The sequence below is a fragment of the Chrysemys picta genome, chromosome 3 (genome assembly GCF_011386835.1).
Source record: "Chrysemys picta bellii isolate R12L10 chromosome 3, ASM1138683v2, whole genome shotgun sequence".
Taxonomy (NCBI): Eukaryota; Metazoa; Chordata; order Testudines; family Emydidae; genus Chrysemys; species Chrysemys picta.
Genome location: NC_088793.1, coordinates 137,705,611 through 137,731,163, shown reverse-complemented (window position 1 = coordinate 137,731,163; position 25,553 = coordinate 137,705,611). Strand labels below are relative to the sequence as shown.

General features: G+C 39.2%; 1 protein-coding gene across 30 annotated transcripts in view; it reads left to right on the top strand.

Annotated features, from left to right (window-relative positions):
* RGS7 (regulator of G protein signaling 7) overlaps positions 1–25,553 on the top strand; it is a 448,509-nt gene that overhangs the window by 319,161 nt on the left and 103,795 nt on the right. For 27 of the 30 annotated variants that reach the window (XR_010599787.1, XR_010599786.1, XR_010599788.1 and 24 more), the window contains one exon: positions 22,115–22,221. The exons of the other annotated variants lie outside the window; for them this stretch is intronic. Coding sequence is in view for 21 of the 27 variants with exons in the window: in XM_065589102.1 (XP_065445174.1) it covers positions 22,115–22,221 (107 nt within the window). In the remaining 6 variants the exon portion in view is untranslated. The remainder of the gene's footprint in view (positions 1–22,114; positions 22,222–25,553) is intronic. 30 annotated transcript variants of the gene reach the window in all.

The window sequence follows — 25,553 nt, the reverse complement described above, 5'->3', positions numbered from 1 at the left end:
GCTGCTTACTTTGCTAAAAGCCTTTGGTATGGGACCTTGTAAAAAGCTTTCTGAAAGTAAGCACACTATATCAACTGGATCACCTTTGTTCACATGCTTGTTGACCCCTCAAATAATTCTAATAGATTGGTGAGGCATGATTTCCTTTTACAAAGGCTGTGTTCTCTCTTCCCCCATCACATTTGTATTTGTGTCTGAGAATTCTGTTCTTTACTATAGTTTCAACCAATTTCCCTGGTACAGAAGTTAGTCTTACCAGCCTATAATTGCCAGGATTGCTTCTGGAGCTTTTTAAAAAATTGGCATTACATTAGCTACCTTCTGGTCTAACCGACTTGTTGCCTCCCACAATTAGTAATTCTGCAATTTCATATCTGAGTTGCTTCAGAAACCTTGGGTGAATGCCAACTGGTCCTGGTGACTTATTACTTGTTTGTTTTATCAATTTGTTCCAAAACCTCTTGTATGACACCTCAAACTGAGACAGTTCCTCAGATTTGTCACCTGGAAAGAATGGCTCAGGTGTGGGGGGAACTCCCCTATATCAGCGGTGAAGACCGATGCAAATAATTCATTTAGCTTCCATCCTTGTCTGCCTTGAGTGCTCATTTAGCATCTTGATTATGCAGTGGCCCCACTGCACAATTTTGTAGACTTCCTGGGTCTGGTGTACTTAACTTTTTTTTTTTTTTTTGCTTTTAGATTTTTGTGTGCTTAATTCTTGTCCTGCCTAATTATACTTTTACACTTGACTTGCTGGAGTAGGTGCTCCTTTCTGTTTCCTCATTAGGATTTGACTTGCAATTTTTAAAGGATGCATTTTTGCTTTTAACTATTACTCAGCTGTTTTGCCATGGTGGCATTTTTTATTTCTCTTCCTGTTTTGATTTTATTTATTTAGTCTGAGCTTATATCAGTGTTTTTAAACAGTTTCTATGCAGTTTGCAGGCATTTCACCCTTGTGAATGTCCTTTTTAATGATCTAGGTATCTCATGAGATCTGTAACCCTCACACCTGACAGGCAATTTAACACATGGTTCTCCTGGTCAACACAAATCCAACAACCTATATTTGTAATAATCAAATCCCCCATTACTCTTCCTAGTAACTGGCATCCTCAGTGTGAGAGGATACCATGACATCATCTAAAAGGATGTGGAATTGTCTCCCTGTGCTCCAGCTTGATGCTCCCCCTCCCGAAGACTTTCATCCTCCTTAATAGCACAGAGACTGTCAGAGACTCTGTTGTGTCCCTGAAAGAGTCATCTAGGTACTTCTGTCTCCCGTACTCTGTGTCTCAAGGCCATCCATGACTTGCTTGTGCCCCACACAAATACAGCACATGCCCAGGAGGCAGGTGATCATACATGCGTCATTCAATGCAATAAACTCAACAGTCCCTGCTCTGCTGCTGTATATCTGCCTGCATTATATTTTTTTTATATCTGCTGGAGGTATTTTTTTGAGGTGGGTTTATTGTCCTGAGTTGGGATTGTTTGTTAGGTGTGTCCACCTCTCATAGCCCCTCACAAAACTCCCTTGGTTTGCTGCTCCTGTCCCCTATCATCTCTGGTCACTTAAGAATTTGGCTTTGTAAATCCCTGTTTTCCCTGAATTAGCCCTGCCCCCTTGTCAAGGGATCTTAAAGGGATTAGGGGTCAAAGGATAGCAGGCTGGAGCCTTTTGAGTAAGCTCTGAGCCTAGCTTTGCCGGCTGCTTGGCTCAGCACACTGCCCCCAAAGAGACCACACTGTTATCTTCAAGCAAGCACACTACAAACCAAGAAACTCTCACTCCTTCATCTGGAGAACACCCCCCCCCCCCCCCGCCCCAACTCCTGTGTTTGCTGTTCCTGTTTGCTAGCTATATAAAAGAATAACCAGCCGCCATGATATCAAAACCCATGTACAACAAAATAATCAACTGACCAGGAATTGAAAATGAATCTATCGCCTGCTAACCACATTCTTCAATGGCTTTTTATACCAGTTCACCAATCTCTAGCAAGCAGGGCACTCATTTCTCTGCAGCAGCTTCATTCCAGTGCAGTCTATGACAACAAAGAGCAGGCTGTCATTTCCCCTTCCCTGTCTTCCATAGTCTGCTGCTGCCACTGGAAAAGGAGTGAGGCCTGCCATGAACCTCCCTTTCTGCAACTACTACACTGTTAGAAGTTTCTGTAATGCATGGCTGGGCATCACTTCAGCCATTTTGGCTAGTTAATTATATGTCTGTCTGAAAGTCAGAGGGATTTCTTTAATAATAGTGTGTGCTGCTGAGCTATGTAAAACCTCCACTGCTTGCTGCACAAATCCTCCACTGTAGTGGAAGTGGACAACCTTGACATACAGGAGTGGATTATTATTAGAATAATATGTAAATCAGATTATAAAAGGTAGCCTTGCAAAAGTGTCATGGAAATTTACTGGCTCATCCTTTACTCTGTTGATAAAAACATATTTTACTTTCCTGTCAGAATAAAATGTTCGTCTCTGAGTGGGTGAGTAGTTCTTTGCAAGGCTGATCTATATAATATTTACCAGCTGTTCAAATTAAACCATCACTGCATATAGAAAATTCTTTAATTGGGAGCACATCCCTGTGTTAATCTGTGGACACCTGCCTCTGCAATGTATTTTTATTATTACTTCCTGCTTTTTACTCCTGCTGGACAATAAAGCACAATATTATCCCTATTAAAAGAAAAATTATGTTGTCTTTTGTTAGCTAGCAGTGTGGTATGATATGGAAACTGATGTAAGGAAGATGAAAAGAAAATCTTTTTTTCCCCCCCTTTCTTTACTCTAGAGACAAGTTGAAAAGGTGGCTATTATTCTACCTATTGTTGCATGTTTCTGTTATCTGAACTGCCTGGTCACACATGGGTGTTCTGTGAATATTATAGCAGTTCATGATAATGAAACAAAATTAATGGTTGATGTACTAGTAACTGATATCAAAACAGGCTTAGATGTGGGGTATTTAGTGATTCATCTTAGCCAAAAGTAATCATAGCAAGATTTTCATGCTAAACTTTTCCTTGCCATCCCCCAGCTGCAAAAAAACTCTTTCAAACTTCCTTGACTCAGAAAAATTATCTGTTGTAGCCCACTCCAGAACGAGTGTTTTGTTCACTTTAAACATCGTATGTAGTCCACTGCTGCCATTACAAAGTATGGGTGGCCAATAGATTCAAACAATACTTGGACCATTTGGTCATGTCCTACCTATTACCTATACCCACCCACATACACAAAATGGGGCAGGACAGGTCACCAATATAGAGCAATCTGGATCATTTGGTAAGCTGAGTCCAGGCAAACTACGTGCATTTTAATAAAGCTAAATATATATGTAACTCATACACCTCCTGCGTGTAGTGTTCTGTCCCATCTGGAGGGAGAGATGGAGAGGGAGAGACACAGACAGACTTCTCTACAGCCTTAGCCAACAGCCAGTTGGCTTTTAGCTCATGCGGTAGAGGCTCATGCACTAAGCTCCAGAGGTCCCAGGTTCGATTCCACCCACCGATGATGGGGTCTGTCGGCATTGCATATACATCCAGGAACAAAAAAATGCAGGTCATACTTATAGGATGGGGGAGTCTATCCTGGGAAGCAGTGACGGTGAAAAAAGATTTGGGGAGCATGGTGGCTAATCAGCTAAACATGAGTTCCCAGAGCGACACTGTGGTCAAAAGGATAATGCGATCATCAAATGCATAAACAGGGGAATCTCAACTAGAAGTAGAGAGGTTATTTTACCTCTCATCTACCATTTCTGGAATACTGTGTCCAGTGCGGATGTCCACAATTCAGGAAAGATGTTGATAAATTGAAGGAGGTTTGGAGAAGAGCCATGAGAATAGTTAAAGGATTGGAAAACGTGCCTTATAGTGATAGACTCAAGGCGTGCAATCTATTTAGCTTAAGATGATGATTAAGGAGGGACTGGATCACAGTCTATAAGTATCAACATGGGGAACAAATATTGGATAATGGGCTCTTCCATCTAGCAAAAGAAACGTATAACATGATCCAATGGATGGAAGTTGAATCTAGACAACTTCAGACTGGAAATAACATGTAAATATTAAACATTGAGAGTAATTAACCATTGGAACAATTTACCAAGATTCATGGTGGATTCTCCATCACTGTCAATTTTTAAATCAAGATGGGATTTTTTTAAATCTCCGGTGTTAAAGGAATTATCTTGGGGAAGTTCTGTGGCCTCTCTTATACAGGAGATAAGACTAGATTATCACTGTGGTCCCTTCTGGCCTCAAAATCTCTGAATCCATAGAGTCAGTGGTGTGGGCTGCAGAATCCAGTTTGCATGACCTCTCTGCTTTGAGCAAAAATGATCCAATTACACTCAACATTGGCTCTTCTGTGACCCCCTGGAGATGTAGAACAGGATTGTATCCCAGAGAAATAAGAGGAAAAATATAGCCTATGCAATGGTGAGGATGTGCTGATATTTTTCATTTTGTTTTGGTATTATTGAGAGGCTCCAAATACCTAAAGATTTCGTTTTCATTTTCTCAGCTAGACTCTGCTAGCAATGTATGCTAGAGAGACTCTTGCCTTCTGGAGGTAGGGAGTTCAGGACTATAAATAACAAATGAAGTTTTTCTCTTTCTTCATTTTGGCCTCTCATTTCCCATGTTTAACCTCCTCTCTACCACCTCCAAATGTATGTTGAGTCTCACATGAAGAACATGATGTCCATGCTAAGAGAACTAGCTGTTCTCTAGACTGAAATGGCAAGTTAACCCAGCTAGCAGGGAAATTCTCCAAGTCCTGAGTGATAGTTTGTATGATGCTCCTAGCCAGCCAGAGATGCTCTTATTGTTACAGGCATAGTAGGAATCCAGAGCTCAGAGTTCAGCCTTTTTGTGTCTAAAACCTTAAGTTCTGAGGAAGTGCCAGTGTGCAACTTGGGTGAAATCTTGACCCCACTGAAGTCAGTGGTTGTTTTGTTAACTTCAGTGGAGCCAGGATTCTACCCCAGATTTTTAAATTTAAAGGGTCAGAATATATCCCTGATAAAACAAAGACTGAACTCTATTAATGAATAAAATTGAAAATAGAAATCTTCAGTCATAGTACTGAAATGAGAACAAATGCATAGTCCTTATACGACCACTTATGGCAATGGGCAGGACAGAGAGCCAAACAGTTTTCTCCATTCTTTAAAATTGCTAATCTGATGTAAACAAACACTTAGTCTTTTTGTGCAAGAATTGTGTCTATGTTCCAATAGTTTAGGGCCAGTTTCTTTATCCCTGTATGTTTCGTGAAATGGATATCTGACTGCAAAACGTTTGCCAGCCAAGTAGTGATTTTTTTTCTGAAACACAAGTGCATCTATTAGATGTTTGCAGCTGGGAGAATCTCTTTTACTGCTTGATTTCAGTGCCACTAAGGAAAATCTAGCCTTAAGCACAAAGCAAACTAGGTAAATGTTTGAGGCTCTTTAAGTGCCCCATAAATGCTGCAATTCGTACCCCAACTTGGTCTCTTCCACTAGAAGCAGAACCAAAGAGGAAGAGAGAAATTTGTCACATGCTACACCTGCAGCACTAGGCAACTCCTGGCCTGATTCTCTTCCTGCCACCACCTTGAGACCTTGCAAATCATAATGCCAGCCCTTCCACTTGTGCCAACATGATGTGTGGGGTTGCAATTACCTCAAACCCTTGGGCATCATGCAGCAATACAATATGCTACCTATTTGTCAATGAAGCAGTTGGGCCAGTCCTTCAAAATTTAGTATTCTTAGGAGACGAAAAGCCAGGTTTTAATAGGAGACCGTAACCAATTCATTTGTGCTCTTGGGAGCCAAGTGATCCAAGTCTAAGTTTAAACCCTAATACAAATATTTGCCAAATATTTCATGAAATTAAAAATAGTGGGGTATGTGACTGATTAGGCTTCAATAAGATTTAACTCCTTGTCTATGGGACTATCTTCCTTTCTATAATTCAATATTTTTTTTCAGGGGGTCGGAAGTTTCTTCAAGAAATTGTAGTTTAGGTCCCACTTTTCTGTGTATATTTTACAACATCATTGTTTTTGTTGGTCCGCTATGTATAAAATAAACCCATGGCGTTTATAGGGTGAAGGTTTGAGACCCACCTCAACTTACACACATCACATGGCATAAGATGTTGGGTTGCCATTATGATTGATAGGACCCGACGGTGCTGGCAGAGCTTTGTAAAAGTGCTAATACTGAAAAGCAAATGGGGATGTAAGAAATAAAATAATGCCCAGACCCTCACCAGGGCATTATTAAATGTCAACCAATATATTGTAGCAACTCCAACCATTTCCATAACTCTCTTGTGAAATATGGTAGCTAAGACAAAAGACGGCCTCCAATCAGAGGCAGAAATGGAGCTGTGTTTTGACAGAGCTGCTTCATGTTCACAAGATATGAATTCTTTCAAAATGTACTTGATAGTGTCAGTTATGGGTCTTAATTTGTTCATGATCTGTGTGCCAAAAACCATAGAAAAGCTTAAAATTTTGTGGTTCATTCTGCTGCTGAATTTTATTTAGCTGTGTGGGTGAAGAGAACAATGCAGGTACAAGCAGATTAATTAGCAATTATTTTGCTGAGAAGTGTAATATTGCCCTGCCATCTGCTGCACCATTACTGGGAGAGTGATCTTGATGACACACTCATTAAACACTGGTCTTCTCCCCTCCCCCCCCCCCCACTTTCAAAGTCAATTAAGCTAAACATATTAGGACTACTTTAGTTCTAAATAACAGCTTCCAATCGGGATTTAATGTGATTTAACTAATCCACTTCAAATTCACCCTTTCAGTTAATTTGGATTAATTTTTTGGATGTTCTGAGTAGACAATCCCTAAAGAAAGTGATATTGCTTTTGGATGTTAACAGGCTTCTACTAAAACATGCTTTCAACCTTACCTCTTCTATAATAAAGTTTTTATTTGGGAGGGAAATAAAAACTACATACCTACTCTTTATGGTTTAGCTCAAAATGTAATTGGAAGCTGACCTGCATCCTCAGCAAATAGTGTTCCAGCCTGTAGCCTATTTGTTTGACTCTGGAATAAATCGCAGTAATAAAATCCATTCCTGTGCTGAGCTGCTGCCTGGAAAAGGGATCAGTGACACAGAACTTCAGAAGCATGTGCTCAGTGTAAGTGCTGAATGCCAAGTCATTATCACTTAGGGCAAGTCTACACTACAGTGCTACATTGGCACTGGTGCAGCTGCGTTGCTGTAGCATGTATGGTGAAGACATGCTATGCCGATGGGAGAGCACTCTCCCGTCAGCTTAGTCCAGCTCGGCGAGAAGCGGAAGCTATACTGGTGGGAGAGTCTCTCCCACTGACATAGAGTTGGTGTGGACAGCATTAAACTTGTGTCATGGGGCAGGGGGGAGAAGCAGGGGGCGGGAGAGGGCGTTTTCACACCCCTGAGTGATGTAAGTTATATCAACTTAGGCTGTAGTTTAGACCTGCCTTTATTCTTAGCTTCTATGCCTGCTGTCCTTTCACTGCTGGACTGAACAGGAGAAGCAAAAGCAAAACGATCAATTATAGTTTAAAGTACTAAAATACAACCTACTTTCCACCCTCACACTGGGACCAGGAGAGAATTCACATTATCTCTGTGGACCTGCTTTCTCTCTTTAAAGGAGGAAAAGCACACACAGGGAAAGAAATTCTTTAAACACTCCTTCAAATCAAAGATACTGTAAACTGTTTTTTTTATCCCACCTAGTCTACAGAATTTGCAAGGGGAGCAGCACTCAGTGAGTGTGGTTTCAGTGAGGACAGAGGTTCCATAGAAGGAAGAGGCACCCAAATGTCTGACTCCTGAACACCCATCACAAAGGATATTACCTGTAACCATAGCAGCCGGCTCAGATGTAATGGATTTTTCTAAATGCATAGCACAGACAATGACAACTGGTGACATCAGCAGAAGCAGAGAGATAGTCATCAACATAAGTATAGTAACTGGAATGTAGGTAAAAATCAAAGGAGAAAGTACCCTTAGAGCTTAAAAAATAAATGCTTAATTCACTAAAATAAGAATGTATATATAGCAGCAGCATATGTACACCATTTCTAACAGAGCTGCACATATGTTATCAATTCTGCTTTAGCTATGGATGGCTGTTTGCTCTAGAATCAATGATGCACATGTTGGAAATATGTAGTATTGTCATATTCCATCACAAAAATTTACAAAATAGTAAACTGAAGAGGGCTTATATCCATGACGGACACGTGACCCTTTTCAAAGGCAAATAATTAATCCACAGAGGAAGCCAAATTATACTCTGTTACACCTCTTAAACCCCACTTCTTTCTCTATCAGGTTTTCATAAGGTGCTTCAAGTTGTCATATCTGATCATTGTAGAACAATTGAGGATAGTACTGAATGTGCCCATGACAAGGTGTATAAACCCACACTGACCTGGAAGGGGTTATGGAGCTGCCTTGGGCTGCAGTGTCCCCACCTGACTGCACCTGCAAATCATGTCTGGACTGGAGGAGGAGCTAAAAGATGGGAACTCCACTCACATGGGTGCAATGGCCAAGTACTAAAAGAAAATGTACTGGAAATCAGAACTAAACCAGATATCATATGTATCTAGGAAACATGGTTGGTTGAAAAGCTTGCTTTTAAAATTCCAGGGTATATATTGCCTTTAAGCAAGACCGAAAACTAGATAGAGGGGAAGACTTGGGATGAGGTGTTTGTACTTTCAAAAGGGAAAGAATAAACTACATACAAGTAGGAAATGAAGAAAGGAGTCTTGAATATACGACATAATTAAACTATCCCCAATGAGCACAAAGAAGGAATGGGAAATGGTCATTTCCCTATGCTTAGTACTTTTCATAGACAAGTTAAGGTTGAAGTTAATGGAGAAATGAGCACCTGGAATTTTAAGCAAGCTAACTGGGAGCTATTTACAAGTAAATGTACTGAATTTGTGAATGATAACTGTGTGAGTGAAGACCGAGAGAATTTCAACAACAATGTAATAAAGGGAATAATAGCAGCAGCGACCGTAGCCGTACCGAAGATATTGAAGTACCTCAAAACTAGCAATTCACTTCTGGGGTGGAATGAGGAGTGGCCATTAAAGAAATGAACAAAGCCTATAAGAAAGTGAAAAATACAATGAATAGTGAAGATCTAATGAAGTATAAAAAAATAAGGCAATAGCACAAAGAACTATAAAAAAAATCAGATAGGTAGAGGAAGTATTGTGGGAGGTTAAATAAAGATGTTAAAACATGAGATATACAGGCAATTTAGAAGAGTGACTGGAATTCAGAATAAGAGTAGTTACATCCCAAGTCTTTTGGGAATGACAAAATACTTAGAATCTAGGAAATGAGAGAGCAGAAGTTTTAGCAGAAACTTTCCAAGGCATGAGTAATGTTTTCTATTAGATTAAAAGACAATTAATTGAAGAGAGGCATAAACTATTATGTAGTTGGGGAAAACAGGAAGATACTATAATAAATTAAAGGTTTTATATGGGGGAACTTGAGAAAGCTATTGATATAAGCAAAATTACATCCACAGTTAATGATAGTATATGCAATATGACGTTTAGATATCTTCTTGAAAGCAATTTGAGGGTTGTTTTGCAAATATATAATACTATATAGGGAAAATGAAGGATACCGCGAGGGTGCAAATATAATTCCAATAAGAGAACCTGGCAAACTATTCACAAAAGTGGATCAGTTACCCTTATAGCCTGTCTGGGTAAAACTATGGAGAGAATGGTGAATGAAAGATTGGCTCCCTATTTGAAAAACAATAGATAAAGTTCAGGGTGGTCTAAGGAGAGGAACATGAACTATGAACAATATTGCTAACATGGAAACTGAAATTCAAAAAAGTATGAGAAATGGATTTCATGATAGTTGTATTTCTGGATACAGCATTGAAAAAGAATATGGAATGCTATGGAGGGAAGGCTTATTGTGCAAGGTAGGTACAATAGGGATAAGGGGAAGAATGTCTGAATGGATTTGAATATTTTGGAGTCAAAGATTATGCAGGTCAGAGTTGGGAAATGTTTGTTGAAAATTTTATATATATATATATATAAATGGTATACTGCAGGGAAGTGTTACCTGCCTTATCTTACCTTAATATTCAAAGAAATCATAGACTGGAAGGGACCTCAACATGTCATCTAGTCCAGTCCCCTGCACTTGTGGCACAATTAAATAGTATCTAGACCATTCCTGACAGGTGTTTGTCTAACCTGCTCTTAAAAGTCTCCAATGATGGAGATTCCACCACCTCCCTAGGCAAATTATTCCAGTGCTTAACCACCATGACAGTTAGGAAGTTTTTCCTAATGTCCAACTTAAACCTTCATTGCTGCAATTTAAGCCCATTTCTTCTTGTCCTATCCTCAGAGGTTAAGAAAATTTTTTTTTCTTCCTCCTGCTTGTAAGAACCTTTTACATAATTGAAAACTGTTATGTCCCCTCTCAGTCTTCTCTTTTCCAGACTAAACAAACCCAATTTTTTCAATCTTCCCTCATAGGTCATGTTTTCTAGATCTTTAATAATTTTTGTCACTCTTCTCTAGACTCTCTCCAATTTGTCCACATCTTTCCTGAAATGTGGCGCCCAGAACTGGACTCAATACTCCAGTTGAGGCCTAGTCAGCAAGGAGTAGAGTAGAAGAATTACTTGTCGTGTCTTGCTTACAACACTCCTGCTAATACATCCCAGAAGGATGTTCGCTTTTTTTGCAACAGTGTTACACTGTTGACTCATATTTAGCTTGTGGGCCGCTATGACCCCCAGATCCCTTTCTGCAGTACTCCTTCCTAGGTAGTAATTTCCCATTTTCTGTGTGTGTAACTGATTGTTCCTTCCTAAGAGGAGTACTTTGCATTTATCCTTATTGAATTTCATCCTATTTACTTCAGACCATTTCTCCAGATCATTATGAATTTTAATTCTATCCTCTAAAGTACCTGCAATTCCTCCAGCTGCAAACTTTATAAGTGTACTCTCTATGCCATTACTTAAATCATTGATGAAGATATTGAACAGAACCAGACCCAGAATTGATCCCTGCAGGACCCCATTCATTATGCCCTTCCAGCATGACTGTGAACCACTGATGATTACTCTCTGGGAACAGTTTTCTAACCAGTTTTGCACCCATCATATAGTAGCTCCATCCAGGTTGCATTTTCCTAGTTTGTTTATAAGAAGGTCATGTGTGACAGTATCAAAAGCCTTACTAAAGTCAAGATACGCCACGTCTATCCCTTCCCCACTATCCGCAAGGCTTGTTATGATAAATGATCTTCCAAAATGAATACGTGCCAGAGTACGTGTCACTCTGTTTGCAGATGGTCATGTTCTATGTGTTCGGAACAGGAGTATTGAGATGGCAGAAAAAGAGAATCGATGAAGTGTGATGAGAGACCTCAGATTGGTGAAATGCATGGGATTTAAAATTTTCCATTGCTTTAACCAAAGAATAGATATTTACAAAAAAAAAAAAAAAAGCTACAAAGGAATCTGTATCTGTGTGGAGAACAAATAGATATAGTTAAAAGGTTTAGATGTCTAGTGGAAGTCTTTCATACTAAATTACTTTGGAAAGATCAGATAGACTCTGTTAAAGATAAATAGAAAGGAAGGCTCAACCCCCTTAAAAGTATTGCTGGGACTAGCTGGAGGGTGGGTAAGAAAACTCTACTGATGGTCTCCAGAGCCGTAATCAGACCTCTTATCAACTAGTGCTGCCCACCTTTTGGATCAGCATCAAAATCAGAATTTAAAAATTTGGATTGAATACCAGTACAGGTTGTGTGCAGTGCACTTATTACCATGCCCTTATATACCCTGCAGGTAGCTGCTAGTGAAATGCCAGTTGCACTATGAATGAAACTACTGGACCTAAATTTCTGGGCCAAAGCTAATGGGAATAGCAATGATGAACGTACCAAGAAAATATGAGTATTTTGGGGAATTCAATAGGCAACCTTTTGTACACAATATTAGAACTCCACATGCCATTCAAGTTAAAATGTGGACGCAGAAGTTGAAAGACAAGGAAAAGTTCAATTCAAAGTCAAAACTTTTTGTCACTGAAAATTAATTATGGATGGATGTCCAAAGTGGATTTAGATCTATTTTATAATCTTAAGAGTAAAAAGGAGCCAATAGGTATAAAAAAATGAAGTGTACCAGCATAAAGATGAAAAGTGGACTAGCTTTTTGTTAGATATATAAAGATGGATGCAAAAAAAAAAAAAAAAAAAAGAGGAAGAATAGGGGTAGCATATTGTGTACCAAAATCGAGAACTAGTACATCTAAAAGAATATCTGATATTGCCAAACTAGTAGCAATAATGCTAGCATTAAACTGGATCTGGGATGTATGCCCAGCAGTGGCGGTCATTTTTTCCGTCTCAATATCAGGCCTTATGGCAAGAAAAAAGGGTGTCTCCATATGTACAAGTGATTTAATCAGTGAAATTATATTTCTAATAACAGAGTTAGTACAGCTGGGGATACATGTAACATTTTCTCGGATCCCAGCATATCTTGAGATAACAGGGAAAGAAATGGTGGACAAAGCAGCTAAAAGGGCTGTAAGAAATGGAAGGATTCACACAGAAATGCCTTGGGTAAACAGGAACTCAGAAGCCTACTTCAGAAAATTTTAAGAGAGGAATGGCAACAAATTTGGTTCAATGAAAAAAGGGGAAGAAGATATTTTGAATTGTGCCTCAGAGTTGAGGATAATGAAGTACTTCAGAGCTGGATAGGAAAAATGAAGTGATTTAGTTTAGATTACAAACTGGCCATTGTGGTTTAAACAAATCTTTTTTTGTTTAAATAAACAAACACAAAGATAGGCTGTGTGTGGGCTGTAAGGTAAAAGAAACAATTGATCACCTTCTTGGGGTATGTAAGATCTTTATAATGAAAGGGAAAAAGCTCTTCGAGAAATTTAAATGACTTATGGTAACAAAAGTTACTTTATCAAAGTATCAGGGGAATGAGGTAATTTTAGAAGGGCGTTCTTACATTACACCTCTATCCCGATATAACGTGACCTGATATAACACGAATTTGGATATAACGCGGTAAAGCAGTGCTGTGCGCTCCGGCAGATCAAAGAAAGTTCGATATAACGCGGTAAGATTTTTTGGCTCCCGAGGACAGCGTTATATCGGGGTAGAGGTGTATCTAAAAGACACAGGGCATAGTGAGAGAATATAACCCACAAGGTATTTAGGAGTGATAGTTGGTGGTTGCTATAGACTAACCAGTCAAAACTGCTTCACCATTTAAAAAAAGGGGGGGGGGCGGGGAGGCAGGGAGGAAAGGAAAAGATTGGGGCAACCCTGGGAAGGGGGGAAGAACTGTTGAGCTTCTCCAGCCTTATAGAGAGAACTGACAGTCTGCAGAGCCCCTACTCCTGTAGAAAGGAGGATGTGGATCACCTGAGCTAAAAGGGGGGAAAAACTGACACTTGCACTGAAGCCCTGTGAATTCTGAAGTGCACAGTGATACTTCCAGGCCCCTCTCAGGTAAGAAAGGCCCATATCCTGGATGGAGCGGCCTACGGATTTTTCTTTTCCTTTCTTTTGTTTAACCTTGTTTGCTGTCTGTGGGCTGTTTTGTTGTTTCACCGGGGACACCAGGCAGGGACAAAACAGCCAAGAGGTCTTGACTGGAGGGTTGAGTGTCAACCTGCTAGAAAGACACACCCCACAGCACCTGCTGGAGTGCAGGAGTAAATGGACTCTGACACATGTGCTCCCCACATAGCTCCTAATAGTGGCACTCTACCGTGGACAGATTCATGACAATGCCCTAAATGGCAACTCGTCAGTGAACTTAGTCGAGTGTAACTGAGAACATCATTTGGTTCAGATATTCTTAGATGAAGTGGCTGATGAACTGGAAGTCATGCAACTATGTGCATATCACACTTGAAATTCATGTGTGTGTATATATATATATATGTATGCATTTATTCAGTAAGTTAATGCTGAATCTTCTCATTGTTAGCTGTATGCTCCAGGATTTTGGAATATATATTCAGTGTCTGATACAAGCTTTTTTCTTTTTAACCAGGAAGAATTTGCAAGATAGTATATTTTAATGTATTTGTCAAGGTCTCTTTCTGAGAGGAGTTCTTCAACTGAACTATCTTTTCTCATGTATTTCGCAGCAGTCTTTGGTGATCCCAATCTTCCTCTGTCATTCTTGGACATGAAAGGAGCTTTTTCAAATCCTGATTCCCCCTGCAGTGATGTCTAGAAAATGCAGAATCTAGCTGGATTGAATTCCTTTATTTAAGCACATAGGATGATTCTGTTGCTGGCTCAATTTTCCTTTTCAAGCTCATGATTTTGCTTTTTAAGTCCTACCATACTTTTTCATTTGGCCTTCTTGCTATGTTTCTTTTTTAATCTGATTTTGGGAAACTAAGCTACATATTGAAGAGTTGCCTTTTTGGTATTTTGTAATGTATCAGTATACTTGAGTACTTTTTGTTTGGAGATTAAAAACTTTTTGGGAGTTAGGATTTCTTTCTGTGCAGAAGGTCTACTGCTGATTTGCCAAGCTTAATAGCATTAATCTTTTCTTAATTTGATATTAGACAGTAAGAGAACTTTGGGGGCAGTTGTTCACCTGCTTGAAAAGAATTTGATTGATAGATTATTTGCCTTCTCTTCCTGAAATAATAAGTGTAGTGAAGAAGCCTAGGTTACATAATTGCTCCATGCATTAGCCTTCCATTGGTGGGAAGTGGGTTGAGGCATTCTTGCAAAGTGAAATGGCTCTGTTAGCATCAGTATTTGTAGACAAAAACATCCTTTTTATACAGTTGGTAACATATCTTCATCAGATTCCCCAGGTTAGAAAAGTTCTGATCTGCTATGTAGCTCAGATTCTTTGTGTTTCAATATATTTTTTGTGGCACTGCAGCAGCGCTTTGAAAAGATGTTGGATTGACAGCTCTAGGATTGGAAGTCCTCTCTCTAGCTGAAGAATAAGTGGGATCAGTGTCCTGCCAAAGCGCCTCAAGGCTCACTTGGAAGGACTGTGTTTAGGGATGAAAGGATCTGATACTCTTGACTGCTGCCTTAAAGTTCTTTCCTCCTGCCCCCACTATACTCAACTTTCCTCTGCATCTAGAGTGACCTGGCAGGCCCACTAACTGCCTCCTCCTTCAGCTGTTTCTATTTTCTGGCTATTGCTGTTTCCCCACCCCCCGCTCTATCCATACACAAACTCCTTACAGTCACAATCTCCTTCTTTCCAGCACCCACATGTAATCTCAGATATGCCCTCTCAGTACCTATGATTTCTGGAGCTAACCGATGCATTCAAAAATCATAGCACACAAGCACAGCAGTTTTGAGTATCTGGGGCTACATCCATATTATATTTGGCACTAGAATGTCACACATACCAGTAGCTAATTCTGGCCTATCCCAAATATCTTTTTCAAAACTGAAAATTTACAGTGTGTCCAAACAAATGACCTGACAACTCTCACAACAAACTATTATAATAATAGAACTCAGTGTAGGAGGCTGAAACTCTGCTTCTAGCCCACTCTCTTATGTTTATGGATGGCAATGCAGCATATAATATGTAAAATCAGCCAACATTGAGAGACCTAAGCAATAGTTAAGTGAACAGTGTGGTAAAGACATTTTCAGCCTAATCTCTGTCAGACCCATTAATATTTTATGGGTTATGGGTTTTTTTACTGCAGTCCCGGAAAGAAAGATAAGGGGGAAAGGAAAAAGCATATTACTTTGGTGTCACCTTGCTATTCTGTAAGATTAGAGGGTCTCTTATGACCAATATTAAATCAGTAGACTTGATGATTTAATAGTCTTGTTTAGAGTTCTCATTCACAAACCATAAAGGCACATTTCAAGTCCTATCCTGTATACTTTTTGCATGCAGAACCTCATTGAAGTCACTGTCGGAATCTCAGATATGCCTTTTCAGTACCTCCGACTTCAAGAGCTAACTGGTGTATTCAAAAATCATAGCGCACAAGGAGAGCAATGACTTTTTGAATTGTTTTGAAGACATAGCTAAGGTGTGTTTGAGAGTGTGTAAAATTTTCAAAAGTGCCTAAGTGACTTTGAAAGTCAATGAGACTAGGATCCTAAGCTACTTACATACTTTTGATGAAGTTACTTTATATTAACAATTGTATGCGTTATTAGAAATATTTAAAGGGACACTGACAAGTTAAACTTAAATTTAAACAATTTTCCTTGGTTATGTTACTAATAACACTTTAGAAATCTCAAAGAGAAATTTGCTTTCCTATGGGATTTACATTTCTTCAGTTACATAGGAATTGCTCTGGATCAAACCATTAAGTATCCTGTCTCCAAAAGTGGCCACCACAAGCTACTGTAGGAAAAGGCACAAGAACCCTGCAGTAGGCTGTTATCAGATAACTTCTCTCAACAGGTTGTTTCCTTCTAACCTCCATTAGTTTAGCTTATGCCCAGGGGGTTTATATTTATTCCAAACCTCATATTTTCTTTTTTCATTCTTGCTATTGTAACTCTGTATACTGTTGCCATCCATGTAAATGTGCAATCCTTACAGTCATACATTTTGTATAGAAGAGTAAATTTATGTTCAGATTTAGAAGGTTTGAGACATTCTGGTGCTTCTTATTGACATGCATCAACATGATGATATCATCATTTACTGCTCTCCTTTCCCTCCAGAGGCTTGACCCTGCACCACTGAAGCCAATGGGAATTCTGCTTTGGACTTCAATGAGAGCAGGATCACGCCTTTGGAGTCCAGTCAGATCCGTCTTTCTCTCTGAGGAGGGAAACTGAGGAGACATGGATGTGAGAAAAGGCATTGGGTTGTTTCCTTCAAAATTCCTTGTACTGTATCACTGTAAATAAAACTATTACAAGTTTTTAAAACTATTTATTCCTATTTGTGCCACCCTTTCTGTCCTTCTCCTTGCAAACCCAGCCACCCATAATCCATCTTACTTTAAAAAAGAGACTGGTGGATTTCTTCTTTTAACCAATTTGTATGTGTCTGTCACTCTCTCTTCTCCCCTTTTCCCCACAGAAAGATAGATATAATTTAGATAGCTGCTAGATAAGAGGGTCTTTTGATATTCACTCACACAGTGAAGGGAGGAGGATATTAAAATTAAAAGGCATTTGATTTTAAAATAATTACAGGGGGTGCAGTGTTATTTATTTATTAAATAACCTCTGGATTTCATTGGCACAAGATGTAGAATTTAATGGCTTATAAATATATATGAATAAGAAGAATATCTGCAGTTACATTAGATAGGATAAACTTCATATGGGTACAAACTGTCATGTTTCAGGGCAGAACTAACAACAGTCTGGGGGTCAAGAAACTTTCTTTCTGGGCATGTTGTTCCAAGAATGTCTGTTATGAGGGCTTGGTTCTTTTCTCTGAAGCATCTGGGACTGCGGACTGTCAGAGACAACATGCTGGGCTTCATCAATCATTTGTCTGTTCCAGGATGACAATTGCTATGCCAGCAGGACTGGGACTAGTTTGCAGAAGACTGCTGGAGCAAGAGATGTTTGTCATGGAACAGAGGCAGAATTGGGGTTGTGGTTAGCTGGGCTAAGTGGGGAAGTTGCCTCTCCCTGAACCCAAGAGGGGGTTCTGAGGGTGGTTGGATTCAGGCAGAGGCATAGTGAGTGCCCTCTGTACCCTCCGACCGGAGCGGGCCCCGTAAGGAAGGGGGCCCCTAAAAGTGGCCAAAAAAATGTAAGGTATAACTAGGTAAGTGACATTTATTGATGCTATTGCACAATCCATATCGGTTTTACTGACAAAACCGTGAAGTCATTATGATACATCATAATGCTATTGGCTACATCAGTTATCTGTCGGTCAGTTTCGAATTTTAGTTGGACCCATTCAAAGAATGTGTATTTGCGTTCATAATGGCGGTCGGCGGATAAATGTTATTAATTTAGTTGTTTAATTTTTTATCGTTTGAAACGATTAGTTTCCAACGCAGAAGCGTGCTTTGTGATGTCTAAGAGAACGTATAAGAGCGGAGCTAGTAAACAAAAGGCAGCAAAAGATGCCGAGAAGGAACTTGAGAAAATTCCAAAGTTGTCAACGTATTTTGCGCTGCAATCCAACGTACAGGTACAGGCACATGAAATGGACAGCACTAGCAGCGACGAATCATATCCAGAAGTATCCAGAAGTGCTTCAAGTGAGGTCGAAGGTGAAGCCAGTTGTTCTACCAAACAAACTGTGACAGATATTTCAGCTCCTGCCGGGAAAGAAGTATCTGAATCTGAACCACTGACTGATGATCCAGGAGATCGGCCGTCTATAATATCGGACAGGCAAGTGTGTGACATTGTTGCACGTGGCCCACCGCAGCAGAATGAAAGTTACGAATTTCCATTTAACGAGGAAAGACGGAGGTTCACAAGTACTCATTTCTATCGAACCATGGCAAATGGCGAGAAAATAAGACGTTCATGGTTATGTACTCAGTTCAGAAAGATGCCATTTTTTGTTTTTGTTGTAAATTATTTGGCACTGGCGACATACCGCTACGTAGTGGAACATCTGCTTGGAAAACACTGTCAAAAAGACTTCAGCAGCATGAAACAGGCAAAGGTCATCAAGACTGTATGGTGAAATGGTTTGACCATCTATTGACCAACTCGAATTGCAGGCTTTTCTGAAAGAAAGAGATTTCTGGAGAAATGTTGTCAAACGCATGGTTGATGTCGTTATTTTCTTGTCCGAAAGAAACTTGGCATTTCAAGGAAGTAATGAAAAGCTCGGCGATCCTTCGAATGGCAACTTTTTGGGACTGTTTGAATTGCTTGCAAAGTATGATACTGTCCTCAGCGAACTTTTACAGAGGATTAAGAAGGCAGAGACACATGTTCAGTACCTCAGTCCAGAGATCCAAAACGAGCTGATTCAACTTGTTGCCAATAACATTCAAGAGGCCAACACAGCGCAGCTTAAAAAAGCAAAATATTATTCAGTTATTTTGGACTGTACTCCCGACGTGTCACATGAAGAATAGATGTCTGTGGTGTTACGCTTTGTTGAATGCAACAGTGAAGATGGTGTCAATATTCGTGAAGCGTTTGTTGGTTTTCTTAATGTTCATGATACAACTGGCGAGGGCTTATTGGAAGCGTTTCTTGAAAAGGCAAACAACTTAGTAATAGACATTGCTGACATGAGAGGCCAAGCTTATGATAACGGCGCAAATATGAGAGGAAAGAATAAAGGAGTTCAAGCCCGCATGCTAGAAATAAATAACCGTGCCTTGTATGTACCATGTGGAGCTCACAGTTGGAATCTTGTGATCTCAGATGCGGCAAAGTCATTGAAATATGCCGTTGACTTTTTCGGTCTGATTAACAGAATATATGTAATCTTTTCTTCTTCACCTTCACGTTGGGATATACTTCAAGAACATATGCCAATATCTGTTAAAGGCTTATCGGACACTCGGGAGTCGAGAATTGATGCTGTGAAGCCATTGCGTTATCACCTTGAAGAATTGTGCAATGCTTTGTCATCTTTGCGAGAATATGCGCTCAAAAAGAAAGATGGCAATACAGCAACAGAAGCCGGTGTGCTTTTAGACCATGTTACTATGTGGCCTTTTGTTCTGACTGTGTACACGTGGTATGATATACTATTTCACGTCAATAAAACCAGCAAATTAATTCAGTCACCAGATGTGTCAATTGACGTACTGCAGGCAGAAATCGGTGCTACAAAGAAGTTTTTGGAAGACTATCGAAATACAGGATATATCTGTGTGGTCACAAATGCACGTGAAATAGCAGAGCATATGGGTATTGAGCAGGTGTTTCCAGAAACCAGGGTGCGACGTAAGAAGAGAATGTTTGATTATAATGTTATTTATAGTTATTCGTAATTACAAATGTGCTGATGATTAGAGTCGTCTTTCTGCTGAAGAAAAATTCAAATCGCAGTTCTTTCTTGTTCTCACTGATCAGGCCATATCTTCTGTTTCGTCCTGATTTGACCAACTCGTGGAGTGGTATAAGTTGTTTGGATATCTGTACAACGCTAACAGCCTGAAGCAGTGTCACAGAGAAAATGAACTGGAGAATCACAGCTAATATTTTGAAAGAAAAATGGGAGACATTGATGCCAACGAACTCATAATGGAATTGAATTGTTTTATTTATGTCATCGAGAAAGAGAGAGGACTTGTCACGGCAAACAATTTTTTAACGTACATATACAAGAACAGCCTTCAGGAGATATATCCGAATCTTTGCATTTGCATCAGAATTCTTCTGACCACACCAGTTACTGTCGCTGGTGCTGAAAGGAGCTTCAGCAGAATGAAACTGATCAAGAATATCCTGCGCTCAACCATGACAGATGACAGGCTTTCTGCGCTTGCAGTTATCTCAGTCGAAAACAAGATTGCCAGATCTCTGGACTATGACGCATTGATTAACCAATTTGCGGAGAACAAGGCTCGAAAGAAGCGCTTTGCGTAAATACGGAATACATGTACACTGTAGGCCTATGTATACATAATATGAACCCTGTATATTGTATAAAATAAATACCGCATTCCAGTTTCTGCATTGTAAGGGGCCCCACCCGGACATATGTTCGGAGGGGGCCACGTTCTTTGTTGCTATGGCCCTGGATTCAGGGCAGCTAAAAATTCCCACTTAACCTCTTGAAAAATTTAAAATACTCATGTTGAAAGTGTTCAGGTGAGTGGACAGGTGAAAGAGAGAGTTTACACATATTGCTCATGAAATATGGGTGAGCCAACAGAACTGTGTTTCATTCTTATAGCCAAGACTAACATAAGAAAGTGTAAAAAAGCACAATATTAATCCATGCTTGTCAAAATGACTTTTGTAGCAAGGACAGGAAACAGATTAAATAGATATTTTTCCTATGTTGATGTAGTGACTGTAATTTCCTCCAGTGCCACAAAGACTTGCTGGTGTTACTGTGCTACTTCCAGGGTTTAGAGAGGATATACAATATAGATCCATGCTGAAAAACTGAGGAATGGGATTTTAACCTAGTAATTAAGTATTAGGAATTTACAACAATAGAGTCACTTCTTTTTAAAGTATGATACGAACATAAAGAAAGCAAAACTATAGGCATTTATCAGTTTGAACATTGTGTTGCACATAAAACTGTAACAGATTTTTCAAAGTGAAATTATGCATGCCATTGGTCCATCCTTGATAGAGTATTGTCAAAATTTCAAATGGCAGAAATTGTTTTGTGTCTATTTCATGGGTATATAAATATTCCAGAGCCTGGTTTGGCTTGTAAAGTTATTTGGAGGGATTAGTGGAGAATAGCTTAGCCTTGTGGGCCAAGGAACTCAACTACCATAAGAAGAACATGGTGTAACTAATACAATCCCACTCTTGTTAGAGTATGGCTCTGCTCTCCTGACAGGAGAATTGTAATAATTACAAAGTGTGTAGTCAATATCCTGGGACCTCAATCTCTGATACTGAACAATGGTACAATGGAAATATAAGAACATGTGTAATGCTTAACACATATATTTATTGGCTGTGGCTTTATATGCTAAGATAAATTAAAGCCATTCTTCAATACATTGTCTATACTGGGGATTTTAGGGAAATCTCTTATCACATTGGTGCAACTGGTAGGTGAATCAATGTCTACCAGCCCAGGCTGTTTTAACACCATGTCATCTTCTAGACCGGTTCTGAAGGGAAGGGTTAGACAACACAATGGCAGTAATTATCAGTGAGAAATGGATGGAGTGAGTTAGTAATGAAGGTAGTGGTAATGCAGAGGAAGAGCTTTTGAATGGGAGAAATACAAATCAATTCCTTAGGAAGAGGAATCATTTTGGTACCATCTCTATATTAAATAGTAAAAGAGCTGGGTGTTTACTCACAGGAGACAGGAAGAAATGTCACGTAAAGGTCCCTGGCTGTAAATACAGAAAAGGTTTAATTTTTTTAATGTTCTTTTCTTTCCCCCCATCCCAACAGTGGAAGCTCTACATTTGGGGACGTTAATGGCCGCCCATGGCTATTTCTTTCCAATCTCAGACCATGTTCTAACACTAAAGGATGATGGCACCTTTTACCGGTTCCAAGTAAGTATGCTTAAAATGTTCTTGGGTTGCTTAAATGAAGGCTTATATTAAGAGCAAGATCCTATTTATTGTAACTGTTATCATATTGTCCCCTTTCAGTGGCCCAGTTAATTATATCAATGTATCTTATATCTAAAAATGCTAATAGGACTATATTCTGAAACTGTATGTTAATAATTTAAATGTAAAGAAACTAAGGACCATCACAAATATCTTTACATAAAATTATATGGGGATGGAAATGTCCCTCTCTGAAATAACAATAACTCCAATGGCTTGAAAAGTCTAACAGATGAAATAAAATTGCATAATCCTCAACAGGATCCTCCTTTGTAAAGATCTGATGGAGTTCTGGGGTGTGGAATGTAACACATTATGGTTCTTTCCTCACAGGCTCTGTAGAACACTTCAGACAGAATATTTCCTCTTCTGAGAGACGTACATGTGTGTCTTCTACCAGCACATATTCGATTATGATCTCACCTTTATAATGAGAGATTTCTATGTTGACCAGTTGGTCACATTGTAGTGCTCACGGAAAAAAAATGAGCAGGTATTCTAGTGCAGATTAGGAGAATACATCTGATTTTATATCTATTACTGATAGGTTTTCTTTTTATTTGCATACTTATTTGTACCTTTTTTGAATGTTATTACACTAGTTTTAAAATTAGTTCTTTACTGTTTCATACAATGATCAGCTTGATCTCCTGTTCTGTACATTGAGACAAATATGATCCACAGTACTGATTGGACACAGTACTGGTGTTTGATAAATGTATTAGAACCAGAAAAGACTATCTGATGGGACGCTAGCATATCATCCCCCAGGTTGCAAGTTGAATACTTATGAAATATTTAACATTTTTCCCTAAGGCTTTTTTTACATAGATATATCTGATATACATTTTTCCCTAAGGCTTTTTTTTACATAGATATATCTGCCTAAAAGTTTATACAACATTACATAATATTACATTACATAATATTACAACATTACATAATATTACATTACATAATATATAGAAAGTCTTGGATTTAGTCTTTAACTTGTAAGAGATGGTGTTGCTGCTACTCTAATGGCAAAATGGCTCCCTAATAAAGATTTAAGGCTAAATTATGGGAAGGTGTTATAAGCAGCTTCTCAAAGGGCACACATGTAGATTGCAAAATCAGAGTTAACATTACATCCATGTTCTGGCTCCAGTTAGCCTCGTGATTAACATGAAGACCAGGCCGTCTCTCCCCTGGGCATGCCTACTTATGCCTCCATCATTCCTGGTTTGAAGGAATTAAAGGCCCTTGATGATGCAAAGGACCCATACGCGTAGCAGCTATCTTCTTTGCTGCAGTTCTATGGCTGTATGAGAATTTGCTCTTGGGTGTGTTTGTGTCAGGCATCAGCCAAAAGTTGGTCACCGTGCTTTTTGTATCATTTCTTTCTGCAATACAAAATTAAAATTTGTTCAAAATTAAATGAACATATTGCAATACACTTAAACTACAAAAAAATCAAAACATCAATGTTGACAGGCATTAGTAAGTTTACATCTGTTGTGTCAGATATTCATCTATTCCTATTGTTTATACTACCTGAGGTTATGGTTTTAACAAGCTAAACTGAGTCAGACTTGCTACTTCCTGCATGGAGTGGCTCTAGTAATTTAGTAGGTGTTAAAATTGAGAATTTAAAGTACTGCATTAATAAAGTCTCTCCTTTTGTACATGGAATACATATAACAATATCAGTTGAATGGGGTGGAGTTTAATGTTTCCATGTTGTAGATATTTTAAATATATTTTCAGTCTCTCTACTTTTTCATATAACACAAGTAATATGCAGATGTTTTCATTTGCACTGCTTTTAAAATCACTTTATTCTGGGAGATTAGGTTTTGTGTTATGTGCAGCAGCATTTATACAAGTGTAATGATACTGAGTGTGTATTCACTTTTGTAATGCACAGCAGGAACCTACCCCACCACCCAATGTCCTTATGCCATGTCTGATCAGCCTGGCATCATTGCTTACCTAGAGCCACTTTTCTACCCAGGCTCGTAATAACCTTATAGAGACAATCTGTTCTATACAAACCAATGAATTTGGGTCTCTGATAATATTTGTGGTGCTAGATATGACCTTATTTCTCCAGCCACAGGACTGAATAGAACTGCTTGCCTAGGAATACCCAAGTACAGATACATGTAGACCAAATGCTTTAAAATTGTAGTGATGTAAGTTGGCAGCATTATTTCTGCCTGGGCAGATAAACACTATTTGATTTTTCCCAAAACTATTCCGCCACCTGCCTTCTTTTCAGCTATAAATAGGATGTCATGGCAAAGTAGCAAATAGGGACTGTTACCACTCATTCATGGCAAACCACTTGACAGCCACTCCTCAGGCAAAATGAAATTTTTAACTACTGATAGTTCCTTCAGGTTTTCAACATTCCACTCAAAAAAGTTAATGTTTGATAATCTTCTCTATGAAAATGGTTATGGTACAAAATGCTTGTACTGCAACACCTCTATAAATCTCCCAGGCAAAGCTTTCAGTTGCCTGAAAATTGTAGTACATGTAATGGGGTCTTCAGGGGTTTTTTAATGTGTGTACCCTAAGGTATCTGTATTGTGAGGTACACAACAGATAATTCTGCTACTGTTGATGATTGATCTGTGCAAAATAATTAGATCAAAACTCCACCACCCTCTCAAACTGTGCCTAGGTTGGCAGTCACATGCATTTGCACACCACAGTTTATGCACAGAGGAGATCATGAACATGGGCAGAGATTCTTTGCATAACTCTGGGAGGTTCATAACCAGCTGAGAGGTGAACAGCTAGTCTTCCCTTCCTTCTACACACTCATAGTGAATCCCATGCCTCACTTATATACACCCCACTTTACAACAAGCCCTAGATCTGTTGTTTCTTATGTCTATAGGCCTGCCCCCCTCTTCTGTTCTTTCTTCCTTGGAAAAGTTAAACCCCTTTCCTAAATGTTTAGGGTTCATACTTTTCCTCATCTCCAGGAGATTCTTCATGGTCCACTATTTTACCCAGTCCTTAAATGCTGGGAAAGGTTGGGAGAAGAAGACGAAGAATGTAAGCTAAATACTTGAATTGCAGAGATGCAACGAGGCATGGCACATGTTTGAGATAAGACTAAGGGTATGTCTACACTATGAAATTAGGTCCATTTTATAGAAGTCGATTTTTAGAAACTGATTTTATACAGTCAATTGCATATGTCCACACTAAGCGCATTAAGTCGGCGGAGTGTGTCCTCACTACTGTGGCTAGCATCGACTTACGGAACAGTGCACTGT